General features: G+C 32.8%; 1 protein-coding gene across 1 annotated transcript in view; it reads right to left on the bottom strand.

The window, feature by feature from the left end:
* The window catches only part of PSMD14 (proteasome 26S subunit, non-ATPase 14), a gene marked incomplete at both ends in the record, with an annotated part of 85,016 nt that overhangs the window by 26,271 nt on the left and 41,489 nt on the right, over nucleotides 1-17,256 (bottom strand). The window contains 4 exons of the mRNA XM_084236236.1: nucleotides 10,010-10,160; nucleotides 11,113-11,183; nucleotides 13,712-13,831; nucleotides 14,047-14,118. Of these exons, the coding sequence (XP_084092362.1) occupies nucleotides 10,010-10,160; nucleotides 11,113-11,183; nucleotides 13,712-13,831; nucleotides 14,047-14,118 (414 nt within the window). The remainder of the gene's footprint in view (nucleotides 1-10,009; nucleotides 10,161-11,112; nucleotides 11,184-13,711; nucleotides 13,832-14,046; nucleotides 14,119-17,256) is intronic.

Genomic DNA, 17,256 nt, shown 5'->3' with positions numbered 1-17,256 from the left:
AGAAGACACATATTTATATAACCCTTTATTTTTCTGAAAATATGTATTCACTCTGACCTTGCAAATATAATTAGCTTGTGGGATGTGCAGATTTCAGTACCATGGTTGCTTTACTAATTGCAACTCTTGGAAATAGATACTAAATATTTGGAAGCTGCCAATACAAAATAAAAACTGCATCTTTTTTGTACATCTGTCTTAGCTTATAAAAGCAAAATAGTTTTAAAAACAATACTGTGTTCCATATTTATTCCAAGCACATTCAAGGGTCAAGGACCCATAATTTCATTTTCATAATGAATCTGATTTAAGACTCAAAACTACAATTATTTTCAAATTCAGTTTAATCCATGATTTTTGGCTTCCTTCATGAGTATAGTAAAATTTACTCAATATGCTATTTATTTTTAAATTCATGTTTTTGTATCAACTGCTAGGTGACTAAAAAGACTAAATTCCTAAAGCACCAATCTACAGTTTCTAATTTTTATAATTAAAAAAGCTTTTATTTCTTTAAGTAAAACTCTTAAAATTAGTTTACTACAAAGAGTTGAAAGAAAAATGCACAAGGCCTCCTGGCAGAAATTAATTACTATACTTCACCGCTTTTTTAAAATTAGTAGCTGCCTTTAGCATTTCCAACTGCACTTATATTGAAGTTCATAATTATGGGGAAATGTTTATATATAAAATGAACTAAAACTGTTTCAAACAAAAATTTTAAGATGTCAAAATCAATGTTAAACATCAAAAAAAGTTATTTATAATTTGATTACTGATTAAGTTACCAATTTTAAAACATATAAACCTACCACCACACAAAGGCTCTAAATGACTAAAAAATGCAGGTGTGGAATGAAAAGCAACACCCCATATCAAATCCCTTTTATCACCTAGAAATGACCTGTTATCAACTGCTTAGGATGTTTCTAGGTTCTTTAAAAATTAAGGGTACATGTGACCTAGGAGGTACTGCTGGGGTTTGTGACCATTTTGTTATTTCTGCTGTCATGCACTGCCAGACATCTACAAGAGAAAAACATCTTATGTCTCTTGTAAGCCCACAGCATAAAAAATTCAGAGAAATCTTACTTTCTATGCCATTTCCAATGAAAAGCACTAAGAACTAAAACTGACTCATGCCAAATGCATATCACTGAATTGCTGTGATTTCTTAGTCTCAAGTTTGCAACATGGAAATTATTTATAAAATGTCAATTTTAGCTCTGGAAAAGAAATTCCTATATGTATGTACATTTTCTTTCTTCACCCTTAGAGAATTGCTTACTGTAGGTAGAGATCTGTAGTACAACTTCAATATATTGGGAGAAAAGGGGGATGGGGTATAACTAGCATAATGTACTTTTTTTGACAAGTGAAGACATGCATCAAAATTCAAATAGTATAGTCACAATTTTTGAACATATGTACCTTATATATATATATATATATATAAAATGAAATATATATCTACCTAATGAAACCTATATACATACATACACTTATTGAAAACAAACTGATTCATGAAACTTCATGAAAAGTACATATAAAGTCTTAAAGTTTTGCAGATTTTTTTTTTAAATTATATTCATGTAGGCAGCATGGTATAGGGGTTTAAATCTTAAGTTATTCTGGAGTCAGAGCCAGTCTAAGTTAGAATTCTTGGGCCTCCCTGGTGGTGCAAGGGGTTAAGACACAACCTATGAAGCTGTCTGCAGCCTCTGCAGCACAAGTTTGATCCCAGGCCAAGAAGCAACCCACAAGGCACAGCAGACCTCTCCTGACTTGCCCACCGCTCCCCTCAGCAGTGTGTTTCAGTCAATCTGCCTGTTCTGTTTCCCACTCTGTCTCTGATGAATCCTCTCACCCGACACACCTCTGGCCTATACCCCAGCTCTTGTATGCAATAAGTAAATAAATCTTTAAAAAAAAAGTTAGAATTCTTGCCAGTTAAGTGATTGAGGAAAAGTTATTTAACCTGTCTCTGTTTACTCATGAACATTACCTCATAGAATTAGTGATACCAGCTGTGTACCTGCCACCATGGTTCTTAGTATTATTAACTGTGGCAGTCATTGCTCAGTTCAAATCATCTTCCATTAGAACCTGCTGTGGGTTGGCCTTTTATCCACCACAGGTTTTTTCCCTAATAAATCTCTTGCATTCTGACCCATTTTAGCATCTAACTCTTGGAGCACCCAAACTGACACAGTAAACAGAGAAGAGTACTGCTACTATAACACACTATACTATTAAAGTTAGAAAAAAGCTAACCAAAAATCAAATCAGAATTATAAATTTGGCATCCATAGACACTTGGCATATGAAAACATCAATAAAAAAATAGGGAGAGACATTTAAAGACACACATTTCCTCAGGAAAATTCCTAATTAAAATAGAGGAAAAAAGTAGTAATACTGAATATTGTTTCTTTAAAAAAATTACTCAATATGTGCATAATCTTGATACCCCTGCATAACAGGTATTTCTAGACTTAAATGTAGCAAATTAACAGTGAACTTAAAATCTGAGCTCCTCAGGAGACTACTGTGCTATAAAAGATTATCATCTCTGGGTCCCTGGCCTGATACCAATTCAGTACCAATTGTATCTGGTGGCTGCAGCCAGCTCACTAAAACAAACAAGAGATATGGAATTCCTTTCTAGGAGACAAAGTAAAGCAATACAACTGGTACACTTATTGACAGTTGTACAAAAAGAAAAATAAGGCATTAGAGTGTAAAGGCTAGAGCTCAACTACGTTAGCATGGCAGTAGGCCACGTGGATGAAAGGCATAAGGAACTTACATACATTTTTGTGTTTTAACCTCATTTTCAAAGAAAAATGCAAATACAACCTTCAAACTGTTGATCTCTCAAAAGGTAAAGTCACTTTTGGAAAAAACATAGGTAAAAGTCAATTACTTTGCTATATATCATTTTTTAAAAAGATTTATTTATTTTTTTATACAAGAATTGGGGTACAGGCCAGACATGCGGGGGATGAGAGGATTCACCAGAGACAGAGTGGGAAACAGAACAGGCAGACGGACCGAACCACACTGCTGAGGGGAGCAGCGGGTGAGACAGGAGAGGTCTGTCCCGCCTTGTGGGTTTCTCCCTGGCCAGCCGGGAATTGAACTCGTGCTGCAGTGGCTGTGGATTGCTTCATAGGTTGTGTCTTAATTCCTGCGCCACCAGGGAGGCCCTATATACATTTTTTATATATTTTCATTGGGCTTATTAATTAAATTCTACATTAATCATCTTGTCTAATCCTCTCAGCAACCAAGAGTTAAGTATTAATATTCTCGATTTACAGAAGAAGAAACTCAGGTTCACAGGACTTGAATAAATTAAGTAAAAATGTGAACTTAAACAACTATTATATATGACTTTCAAAAGGCCTATTATACAAAGTCACCATCTAAAATGTCAGCTTCTATTTATTAGCACAAAATTGGCATTAAGATTGGGAACAGATCTTTTTCTTCTGTTTCCAGTGTATGCCTGGCACACAGTAGTGACCAGTAAATGTCTGCTGAATGAATGACCAGAGAACATTAGGCTGGGGGGAAAAAGTGTTCAAGAAGCAAAAGTCAATAAATAAAATTACTACAGATAATGAAAGGTTGTCTTAAAGGTTTTCCTGTATTTTTACTGAAACAGCTAGATTCAAACTATTTTGAAGCAGAATTTATCACTTGAAATGCATAGTTTTTACTAAATGCTAATAAATTAGCTCAGAGATTATATTAATATAGAATTCCAAATTGAAAAAAAAAAAAACAAAAAACTAAGAACTGTTAGTCCTATAAAAGATCTAAGCTTCTTAGAGTTTTAAACACAAAATTGCTTTTACATTCCTAGCTGATAATGTTTGATCCTATCAACTAAACAAATGTAAAAACTATTACATTTGTCTATCAAGAATAGTATAGGTACATTAGCACCTATAATTTTTCTTGGCTATTCTCACAAGTTAAATCTGAGAGTGTTATAAAACTTCAAATTAATTAATAAGAGTAAAAATCAGGAAGCAAACAAAAGATAAAATAGTAATTAAACTTGTTCCAAGAGTTGGATAGATATGCTCACAGAGCTATATTGGGAGTAGAAATAGAATTTTTATGTGTTCTATTTTCTATTTTCCTCTTTCAATCTGGAAAACTAGATGAAGGTGTGTGTGTGTATATGTGTGTGTGTGAGTGTGTATGTACACAAACTGAGACTAGGATTACCCAGCCCTAACTGACCTTTCTAAGACAGTGGATCCAAAAAAAATAAATCATTTGGGGCCTCCCCTAGTGGCGCAGCGGTTGAGCGCTGGGCTGCGAAGCTGCCCTCAGCCGCTGCAGCGCAGGTTCGATCCCTGGCCACTGGAGAGGGTCCCACATGGCGTGACAGACTTCTCCTGCCGTGCCCACTGCTCCCCTCGGCAGTGTATTTCGTCAGTCTGCCTGTTCTGTTCCCCACTCTAGCTCTGGTGAATTCTCTCACCCTCCCGTGCTTCTGACTGTACCCAGTGCTTGTATAAATAAATAAATAAATCTTTAAAAAAAAATCATTTGAGTGACAGCTATTTTAAATATTTTTCACTACCTTCGGAAGAAAAGGACATGTTAATCTTGAACTCTAGCTCTTGTGACACAAGGTTCAAATTCATCAAGGCTAACGTCTATAAACAAACTGGCTCACTGACACTGTCAATCTCATGTTTCACTCATTTAATCAATGACTCGATGATTACTAACATAAAAATTACTACTAAACCTCTCAAAATTATCTGTAGGTTTCTTCATATGCTAAAAGTCAGAATTATTGGTAGTGGCTGACAACTGACACATTCATTCCTTGGTTTTATAAAATTTATAAAGAAAATGATGTTTTGCCAGATGCTATATAAATTCCAATACCTAAAACCATTTCTCTCATAAAAGAGGCTCCAATATTATGAAGGAGACAACACATATATGAATACAACAAATAGTTTTAAGTGCATACATTATACTTCAAAGGGCAGAATTTTAATGTAATATATTCATTTCTTCTTCCTCAGAATTTCCCAGAGAGAGATGTGGGAAACAATAAGTGCTTAATAAAAAAATTAGCTGAATCTAAAAAGCTTATCTAAAAAGGCTATACAAAATTAAAAAGGGGAGGTTTCTTTTGTAATCATTACCTTCCTCTTCCTAAAGTGAGCAAGTTAATACTTAATTTTACAGATGAGCTCTTAACAAAATTACAGTGGAGGACTATGGGTTCCTGGGTAGTAGGAATGGCTAATGACATATATCTGAAGAGGTGTGATCCTGTACCTCTGAATCACATACAATGTTGTATAACAATATAACCTCAATAAAATAATAAAATGTAAAAATATGCTAGTTGTTATTTCTTTCAAGTTATCAATTATTTCACTCTCCAGAATGATAAAGTCCCATTTATTACCACCTCCCATGTGGCACTTGCACTGTAATCACCTCATAATATTCATAATGCTATGAGATAGTTACTAAAATCCCTGTTTTATAGATGGGAGAATTGAAGCTTAAGAAAAAATAGGTAACATATTCAAGGTCATACTGTAAAGAGCTAAACATGAAATTACTAATGGAAGTGTAACACCAAAGCCTGTATTCTTCTTTATACCTCTTATGGTATATGTTTTTAAATAAGAAAAAGCTAAAACAAAATCATTATTTGACTAGCTTAAAAGTTCCACCAGCTTAAAACTATATAATACAAAATTTCTTGGAAAAGTAAAATACTTGTCTCTTTATCCTGAAAGACATAACCTGACAGATACTTGAAAATAAAAGGTAAGTTCTTAAAACGTTCATTCTCTAATTCTTTCCTCCTATATTTGCATTCACTATCCACATCCCCAATCTTTTTTGTAAAATGTTGATTAAAGAACAGTAACAATAATAGTAACCACTCATTTTTTTCTTTCTAGCATATCTGTGAAAGAATGAACACAGGTAAGTACCAACTGGAATGGCATTGCTTCCACACAAGGCACAAGTTCCTCTTTTCCAAGTGATATCCTGCTTACCCTCAAAGTTTACTTTCAGCTTCCTCTTTTTTGTGCAACTTCTACAGGTTCCTCCCTTCTTCTAATTTAATTTGTATTTACTATGTTTGCTATACAGGTAATACTTTATTGCATACTGAAACATACAAGGTTCTGAATAAGGATTTCTTGAATTATTTGTCTCTCTAGCAAGCAAGTTAAATAGTTATAGGAATAAGACATTATCAGTCAAATTTGCATTGTATCACAGTATGCACTATAAAATTATCAGCATGTAATCAGAAAAAATGTTATCTTGCTCATTAGTATCACTAAACGTGTATGATTTATCTTCACAAAGAAACAAGGACCATTTTTAATTTATTTTAATTTATTTTAATTTATTTTCTATTCCAGAATCATTAAAACTTTCCTGGAAAACAGGCAAATCAGGTGTATTTAGTACATGCAATAAGTTGATCTGCAACTACCGAAACATCAAAATTATTAAAAACATTTTTAAAGGTCCATTGAGTATTTCGATCAGATTAAATAAAAATCTTTCAAGAAAACAAGCTGGTATGAAGATTTACTTGCACTAACTGATAATTATCATATATTTATGTTTTTAGGAGTTAGCAGGACATCATCTGAATACTTTACCAACAAGAATCTTGATATAAAAAAATGTTCTCAAAAGCAGTAATAGTTACATACTAGTTTTATGACTTTGCACAAAGTGGTATTACAAGTTGAATTAACTTCTAAAATTGCTGCTGGATCAAGTCAAGTTGTGGACTGAAAATATAAGATAACAAAACATTATAGAAGAGACTGCCACTGTGCCACTTGAGAACTAAAGTTTACAGTATGTGAATATGACTGTTTTACAAATAAACTGAAACAAAATCCTAAAAACCACTTCACTGATTAGAACAGAGCTTACCAGTAATTTCTACAATCACACTCATTTAAATTATGAATGTTATCATTTAAAAACATTATATAATATACAGAATGGGATTCTGTATCATATTGCATACATTATTATTTATGTTCACTCAATGTTTGATTCTAGGAGGGTGACAAAAGCTGACAGGGATGAATTTGTCTAAACTGTTTTTTAAAATTAATAGTACGAAACCTGAAGAGAAAAATCAATGTATAATACCTACCTACTATAATACCTAGTATGGAAAATAGAGAGAAAATGTATATACTTCTTTCCCCTAACTTATATTGAAGGGAGTGACACATCTATAATTAAGATGAGGCCCTGCAATAATCTCGAGCACTCATTTTCTATTTCTGAATTACTCTAATTAGATTATTCATAATTATCTAGTATTAAAGAACCAGTAAGAAAGATTTTGCTCTACAATGTTACAGATGGAACTCTGAAACTTTATAGATGTAGATTTGTATCCTGGTTCTGCACCTATGTCCAAAATTACTGAAAAGAATGAGATAAGCTTTAATGATTATTACAATACCTGGCACAGAGGAGTAATTCTATAAAGATGCAATCAAGTCACTATAATAGGAAGTCAAACTTATGAATGAATTGAGATTAAAAGAATCCAAGCTTAACCAATCATTCAAAAACATAAAGATAACACTGGCATTTATAAAAATGGAAACGTATAGGAAAATGATAGTAAGTAAAGAGATCCATCTTAAATTACTTACAAATTGATTATAACCTTAACTCGATCTAATCATTGCCTTTTAAAATATTTTGACAGCTTTGATAAATCACATGTAGGGAAGGGGGAGGAAAAATCCATTATTATCCATTTTTTAAAATACATTTATATTCTTAAGAGTTTAATGATTTACCTAAGACACTCTGGTCATAGATTTACCAGTATGTAATTTGGTTCATAGTTTTATGAGGTCTTGAGACAGAGAACTGTTTATTATTGTATTATTGACAAAGAACTGGATGCTTCTTTCAGGTGATATAATTATACGAATCTACATGTTAGGTATAAACAAGGGTTGAAAATCATTAGCAATGGTAAATATTTTTTCATGACATGTAAAACTAGACCACTGAAACGTGATTTCACAAAGTACTTTTAGATATAATTTAATACTATATTTTACCATATAACAGTCATGTGATAAGAGTAGTTTAATGAAATACATTCTTTTGATTATGATTGTTTAGAAATAAACAATGCAAATTCCAATGTCCTATAATACTTACATAGGTTTAGAAACTAACACTGCCATTTGAAATACTACAAATAAGATAGCCAAAAATAAAATAAATTAATTTACATCCCTTTGAGAATGCCATCTTTCATTGAATTTAAGTTTATGTTTCTCGTTTCAAAGTGGCTACCATCATATGAATCAAGTTATTATAAAAAGTGACACTAATGGTACAAAATAGAATTCCAATTTTATTTAAAATTAAGCTTAGTGTTCATTTTAAATACTGTAGTGGGAGGCTTTACTGACAATTCTGTTATATTTCCAAAATAATAATTATTACTTAGTTACTTATGAGTAACTATAAAGGTAACTTAATTATCAGAGAATTAAATATAACAAAGTATTATGCTATACTTTGATTCATAAAACTAAGAAAAATAAAGAAAATTCAATTTCTATTTATATCAGTTAAATAACAATACATTTACTAAAAAGGAAAGTAAATGAAGTGAAACATAGGTATATAGCAAGAATCGTAAGTTATCAGCTCTGAAATCCCTAGTACATTAGTTTCTATTATTATTGTTTTTGTGGATAGTTTCTGCTTCTGAAAAGCTAAATCACATCTAATAAGATCATGATTTAGAGAAGACCTCAATTTTTATTTATCATAATATGATGTCAGACAATATTCAACTTCAAATTCATGAGAGATAAAAATTCCATGTTTTAACAGCCATATTTAGTTTGTTTAAGCTGGTGAGCAGATGTAAATATAATCTGCAATACTATCAAACTCCAGGTCTCATAGACAGCCAGCTAATATTTATTTTTAAGTGCTCTAAAAATTATTTGTAAAAGCTGCATAAAAAGGATTCTATAAATGTATTGTGATTTTATTTTAACAATTATTCTACACTACAATGGAAGTACATGCTCAAACAAGACACCTCAGCAGTATTTTAAAGCAGTAACCACCTAGCCAATTTCTGTATGTTCTGTAGTTTTTCTAATCCACTCTCCCTGTGGTTGAGCAAAATCGAATTGCCTCTCACATTTGCAGACAGCTCTGTGAAGGTGATAATAGAGCTGCTCCCTGCTGTCATGAGGCAGGAAATAGGAAAATGGCATATGGGGCTAGAAAGAAAGAAATGAAAAAAAAAAAAGAAAGAAAGAACGAACGAACAGGAGAAAAAAAAAAAAAAGAACTAAACAAGAACAAAAGAGATTTCAACAAAGAACAACTATAACCCAATATGCTTTGCAAGTTAATCTCTTTTCAGAATCATTTAGCATATTTAATCATTCATCTGCGTCCTCCCTCCAAAACATAGGAATGGTTGAGACAAGTCTTTGGGGCAAGTTTTCATTGTCTAAAATATTTGAAACATACAACTCCAGAATATGTCCTGCACACTGCTTGTAAAACAGCGCTCTTCAAACAGCGATTTTTAAAATGCAATGCCAATCCATTTTAAAATAAAGGTAGATCACTATTAATTACAATATTAATATAATGTACATAGCAAGCTTTTAGTATTGTTTACCATTACTAAACCTATGAAATTTTTAAAAATTAAAAATAAACATTTATGATTAGACAAAAGCTAATTAAGGGAGAAGCAAATTTCTAAATAATTAAATTGCTAATAATACCAAAATACACTTGTGTAGTTTTTGTTTGTTTCTTATTTTTGTTTTGGTAAGTAAACAGATAGGTGCTTTTTTTGTGTGTGTAATTAAGGATCCTGCTTTAAACAAAATAGATTTTTATTTAATGTGTCTGTCAACAGAATGTGGCAGTAGATGCTAATAAAGATAGACTCTACCTTTCCCTTTACACTCTGAATGGGATCCACAACCACTGCCACAGCTCTCTCCGACAAGGCTTCAAAGCTCTGCTGAGTGTTGATATCCACACCAGAAAGCCAACAACCAAAGCCAGGGTGACTGTGATACCAACCAACAACCATCTCAGGCCTGAAACAAAGAGGGCATTTGGCGGTTCAGTACAGAACAAGTAATACATTATGATATGAAAAGAAACAACACACTAACAGGGTATAAATTAAGAAGAGATGAAAAACACACAGGTGTGAAAAAGCACCATTAGAAACACTGAAATCATACACCATATTATCCAGAAAACATGGAAATGAATAAGTGTGACAAAGGAGTGCTATCATTAAGAGATGCACATTAACAGTGGTAGATAAGGCTTTCAGTTTTTCACCTTGTTACCACACTTTCTCAGAGCCAGTTTTTACCCTTTCAGCATTCAAGTAAATATCTACTCTTTAACTCCTTAGCTCTGGGAGTTGGATTTTCCAGGCAGAGTACATTTTTAACAATGGACACCAGGATCCACTGTTGTGAAAGGATTAAATATCAATTAAACCAGCAGTAGAACTAGGAACTCAGTCAAAAACCAATTTGCACTGTTCTGCTCAGCTGCTGAGCCTTTTGCTAACATTAATTTTGAAGTTTTTTCCACAGTAGAAGAATTTGAGCAAGAGAATGACAACTACAGAGAGATTTAATCTGGGAGAAAATTTGAAGAATATTGGGATTGTACTTTTCCTGTCTTTACAAATCATATGCCTACAAACATATCTAAATATTCAGAAACTTATTCAGTCACAACTCTCAAATAACATGAAATATACAAGCTCTTACAATTATGTAAGTGACTGGACAGTAACTCCATGTGATAAACATGGGAAGCTATAGCCCAAATAGGAGACAATTTTCCGATTGGCAGATTACTTGGAATCTAGAGGGAAGAGATACTAGATTATGCACTGCACTAATATTAATATTTTCAAATTAGCTTCCCCCCCCCAAGGAATAATACCCAAACTTCCATACTTTTGAGATACATTTCTAAAAATATTTCCTATTATTCTTTTCTATGATCATTTACAATACTTACCTTCCTGTCTGCTTCAGCATATCCAACATTTTGGCTTGAAACACTGGATCAACTGCCTCTACACTGACACCCTAGTTAGAGAAAGAAAAATAATTTCTTTATAATATATTTTTATATTAAAAATTTGCTTATAACTATGAAAAGAACTTTATATTGCTATGCTAAAGAACAAAAAATACCCCCAAGACCTGTATGTATTACTTAGGAGTACAAAATAATTTTACAGATTTTGTGACACCCAAACCTGATACCCACATAGGTCATTCAATTAATAAACCATACAGCAACAATGCTTCTAAATTTGAAAAGCACCCAACTGCTATTAGCTAATGAGTTAAGACAATTTTCAAGATCCTTTAAGTTTATAACCATGACTGTGCGCACACGTGCGCACATGTGCACACACACACATACACATGCCACCCTACCCTATCCCAAGAAATACCAAATAACTGAATCAACTGTGTTTTGGCAAGACCTATCTAATCAAGTATACTTCCTAACGCCATCTTCTGATAACTGATAAGTGCTATTTCTTTTCCATCTTTTCCACAGTTCTACAACTATTCTGCTATTATAATCAACAGCCTCAAGGTCTTATTTTCCCCATTAATGTTAACACTTCAAAGAAGGAAAATAATTTATTAGTTCATTTGATTGGTTTTGTTTTTTGGGCTGATGGGGGAGGAAGTTCAATGCTTCAGAAAGGACTACTTGGTACATTAGAAGGAAATATATACTTTTGAATATTATCTCATATATAGAAAAAATTCATCACTGGAGACAATGATTAATCAAGTCCTTTAAAAAATGATAATTTTGATAGTTTAATAAAAAGATTTTAGAATATGTTAGAATGTAAAAGTGTTCATAACATATCTCTAGCCATTATAGCTCCTACAAGCTTTCTTCTAACATCAGGAATTTAAGTCAAATCTACTTAAACAAACCAGTTAACATAAGTACGTCCTTCTCATCAAAACAAACATTATTTTGAATTCTAATTGAGAGTGCATCCTCAAGAATAGGGGTATGCAATCTGCTACTGACAGGCTAAGAGTGGTTTTTTCACATTTTTAAAGAATTGTAAAAAAAAAAAAAAAAAAAAAGGAGACAGAAACATATGCCTTTACAGAAAAAGTATGCTAACTCTTGGGCCACAAGAAACTTTCAATTCTGCTACAAAGAATAAAGATGTGGATCACAATCTTATATTGTCAAACAAGCATTTTACATGGAAATCATGATATTAAAGTTTAAGGACAATTTCTTACAATGGATAGCTAAAGGACCTCATGCAATAAAATTAACAGTTTTATTTATGTGTTTTATTCATTTTGAGCTTGAAAACACTGATACGAGTACTAATAGTCTAAGATTTAAATCTAACAAACATTTAGTTAAAATATAGCATGTTTTTTCTATGTCCAAATGTAAAAAATAAAAATAATGGATGTCCAGGTGGGCAAAATCAGCAGATCCAAACTGGTTTACCTCAAGACATAGATTTATTTGTAGAAAATTTGCATTTTGTTCTACATTTTGGATTATTTATAAATGCATTGCATTCTGTACCAACTACTCTATTTAAAATGCACAGTCACATATTTTGCAGTATTTAAAATATAATTTTTCTCCAATATCTATCTTATCAAAGTATACTTATAAGAAGCAACATCAAGCAAAACAAATAGCTCATCAAACAAATAGCTCAAAACTATGACAATAATTTCCTTAATCCAAATATTTTAAAAGAACAATAATTGTTGCATATTAGTAAAAAAAAATCCATCAGAAAAATACAGATACTTTTCAAGCAAACAGATGAAAACGATATGTGTGTTCTTTTTTTAGAAGGTTAAGAGAACGGTTATTATTTTTTGGTCATTTTCTTTAAATCTTAGAACAAAGCTAGCTACACAAATGCAATGCAATACATTACACACACACACACACACACACACACACAATTTGTGCTTCAGAAAAAACAATGCCTTCTAAACAGGTAGAGTAGATGGATGATTTTCAAGAACTATTTAGAGTATGCTTTTTCCTATAAAGCAAATTGCCATACCTGGGCAATAAGAACTAAAGTTTGCCATAGTTTTTTTTCATTTTTAGACTTAACATTTTGAACAAGGAAAGCAAATGTCATATATGACCACATACATAACACTACATAACATTTTAAAAGGGGGCATATTTCAAAAACAGAACAAAACATGAGGCAAGACAATGCACATGAATTTTAAGTCTCGTTAAGAGAGTCTCTGAAATCTTTTGAAACAAGTGTTCAAACTAATGAAACAAATATTAGGCTAACTAACTTATAAATCCAATGAGCCATACTAACTAAAGTTGAAGATCTGAGTAAAGGGATTTAATGTTAGTACGATTCACACAAGTTTGTGGACCTATAAAGAATTCATGATATACTAAAAGAATAAATGGTTTTGATTAAATATAGTCTAAAAATTTCTATAATTAATCTTATGATATTTTTCAATAAGAAAGTGAAAATTTAATATGATGAAAATTATTTTGCATAGGAAAAGAAAAAACACATTTACTTGCAGCAAACAATCAAAAAATTACTCACTGTTCCTGACTGTGGCATAGCAAACACATCAATCACTCTGACAGTGTAATCATCAACAAATTCTCCAAGCATCAGACCCATAACTTCCATTGGAACTCCAGCACGTCCATGTTTTAACATCTGGGAAGAGGAAAATATGTGGACACAAGACTTTGAGATGTTTGGTTCTTCTTTTTATTTAGTTTTGTTTCAGTAGAAATAAAACACTATTTTATAATGTACCAGCAACAACTGCTCATGTTTGAGAGGATTAAGGTAACAAATATACCTAAGTAAAAGACAGAGAGAGAAAGCAACAGAATTCCCTAAAGCAAGTAACACCATTCAATACTTACTTTTAACAGTGCCAGGGAAGAGATATAGACTTGTTCTGCTGTATCCACTGCAGGAGCATCTGTAGGTGGTCCCTAGAAACAAGCAAATTGACTATTATATGTGCCCAGAATTTATAAGCTTAACGTTAACATTATATGCTATATAAATTGATTGTTTCAAAAGTGTTTTGGGGAGAACTTGTCAAGTATCCTTTTATTCCATACAATACAGATAATTAAAAAATATGCAAATATCAAACCTGTAGGAAAAAAACAAACTCAGTACTCAGGCAAGTATTCAGGGGACATAAAGTTTAAGTTTTTCAGCAATGCTAACCTACTCGGGCTACCACATAACTCTAAAGCACCAAGTAGCCATGTTTCTTACCTCAGTGTGAATGTCAAATGCTTTTTGACCAGCTAGATTAAAGGATCAACACAAACAGCAAATTCTCTGAGCTTCATTTCAGCTAAAGACTGCATGTAGATTAGGGCTATGCGATCTCTTTGTAGAAGACTTCTAATCCCTAGGTAAAAGAGCTGTGAAAAAACACTCACACTTCACCTGATGAAGTTGTTCCCCTCCCCCCAACAACAAATTTAACACAACTGTCCCAGGTGTGAACAATGGTAGGTATAGCTAACATGACACTCTTTCCAAATTCTGACCACTACTTTTAAAACAAGTATATTATTAATCTTATTACATGCTAAGAAGATACTGTTTCCCTAAGGATTCCATCTGCTTCATCAAAAGCAACAAACTTTTTCTTTCTTTAAAAAGATTTATTTATTTTCACATAGAAGAAATGGGGTGTAGGCCAGAGGTGTGGGGTGGTGAGAGGATTCACCAGAGGCAGAGTGGGGAGCAGAACAGGCATATCTACTGAAATACACTGCTATGGGGAGCAGCGAGTGAGACAGGAGAGGTCAAAAGTAACACACTTCTTTGACTGTGACATATATAGTCTTTACCCTCAGGATGCCTATTACCTGATAATTGTTAATTCTGCCCCAACCAATGTACTTAAAAATCTTTTTTAATACTGGCCAGTGTGGGAAACTGAGATGTGACTTAGAACAGCCAGATTCCATTTTGCTTAGTTACCTTTCCTTAACAATGTCTTATAAATTACACAACAAACACGTTAGCTACCCAAATTGTAAGTGAATAGTCTATCTCACTTTATGGGTTTACTTACTAAAATTACACTACATTTCAGACTTACAGGTCTATATGTACTTTGTGTTTCTTCTTGTCTATAGGCAAAATTCAGTGATTCTCTTTGGTTTTGTTTAGGAGTTTAAAATATTTATTGGAAACATTAATAATAAAAGGTTCTACAATAAGTTTTCTCTAAATATGTCTCACATACAAATAATATTACCTTTTATATTCTTATGCACAAAGTGGTTAGAAAATCACATCCCTCAAATTTTATTTTTAATAATAAATGCCAGATAATAAAGTCAAAAACTGACAAGTTCTTCCTCTAATATGACCTAATGCAGCTTTACTGGTTGCCTTTCAAATAGAAATGAATCTCTTTCAGAATCAAAAACTTGACGGTAAAGTACTATCATGTCAAAATATTTGTTGAGGCTATCATATAAAACATAAAAATTTTATTGATATGATTTTAGTTATCTAAGAAAATTAAGAGCATTTAAGACAAAAAGTTAAGAACAATACTAAGCTGTCATAAAAGGTTCTGGGGGAAGTAATAGTTTGAGGTCCAGTAACACTAAAAATTATTTCCTGGAGCCATAGAAATTTTAAAAATTCATACAGAGAAAAAAATTAAACTGGTATCTAAACTTCAATAAATAACACAGCCCTTCTCAACTGGCCAGAAAATACTTATTAAGGAAAAAAAGAATAGGAAAACAAAACATCACAGAATGCCAAAGTGTATTCCTGACACAATCCAGAATCTTTTTCTGCAACCAATGAAGGAAGAAACACTTTTTTAAAAAACATTATCCAGGCACTAGCAAAGTGCCTGACACATGATAAGAACACATATTAAGTACTGTTGAAAAAAGGAAACAATTAAATTGAGATATTGCAAGACTATTTAACAGAAATGAAAAAACAAACCATATGCAAGGAGAAAGAAAGATTCTCACTCCACTGCTACTCTTTTTCTTGATCTATTTGGGGATTAAATTTCCCAAAAGACAGCTTGACTAGAAGACAAAATGTTTGCAGTGGTGAACTGCATCCTTAGAAAAAAAAGAGTAACCCATGTATAACACTGTCTGTGGGGCATATGTTAAGAATCTCTAGCAGCAGTGAATATTTGTAGCTATCATTATAGCTACAATATCTGTAGCTACATATATTATTCTGGATGTTCACCTGTATAGAATACTACATAACTAGGCAATGAAAAAGAAGAAATCTCCATAAAACAGCCTGGAAACTGAACTAAGAGAGATATGTAAGAACCTGTAGAGGTAAAATATCATCTGACTATCCCCAAAGCAATAAAAATGGGGGGCAATGTACATTTTCAAACTCTTATCTTTTGGCAAACATTTCTGGGGAAAAAGCATTCTAATGATTCAAAGAGAGAAAAGTCATCTAAAAACAGTAATCATGAACAGTATTTTAGAAAAACTACTTGGCATTGTAAAATACAAGGTTTCTTATCTTTGAGAGTTAGAGGACAGGTCAAGAAGAAAATGTGAAAAATAAGAATTAAACTTAATTACATTGAAGAAATTATGATTAGTTTCTCTTGGTGATATAGAATACAAACTTTGGATATCTCCAAACAGAGTTAAGGGCCTCCCTGGTTGCACAAGAGGTTAAGTCAGCACTATCAAGCTATTGCCAGCCACTGCAGGACAAGTTCTGTTAGGGGGAAAAGGATGTCCCAAAGCAAATTCCATATAGGCTTTGTGGACTCCACCCCCAGCCCAGGTCAAAGCCAAAGACACTGGGAACTCCAAATCCCATCACCACCAAAGGGAAGGTGGCTGGGACCTGAGGGTGGGGTTAAGCAGCCAGGTGGATACAAAAGGCAGACACGTGGGCTTTGGGGGGCTCTCTCCATTTTGGCTCTCCGCCAGCTCGCAGTGTCTGGCCAGCTCTGGGAGTGACTTTGGGTTTCCAGGTCGTCGGATTGGGTAGGATGCATTAAAGACTTTATTTCCCTATTTTCTCCCTGAGTTGTACATTTTCCTTATTTCTTTTTCTCTTGTAAATAAACCTTTTATTTTGCG

The sequence above is a fragment of the Talpa europaea genome, assembly GCF_964194135.1.
Source record: "Talpa europaea genome assembly, chromosome: 1".
NCBI classification, from domain to species: domain Eukaryota; kingdom Metazoa; phylum Chordata; class Mammalia; order Eulipotyphla; family Talpidae; genus Talpa; species Talpa europaea.
Note: the sequence above shows the minus strand (reverse complement) of the source record. Positions and strands in the feature narration are given on the sequence as shown.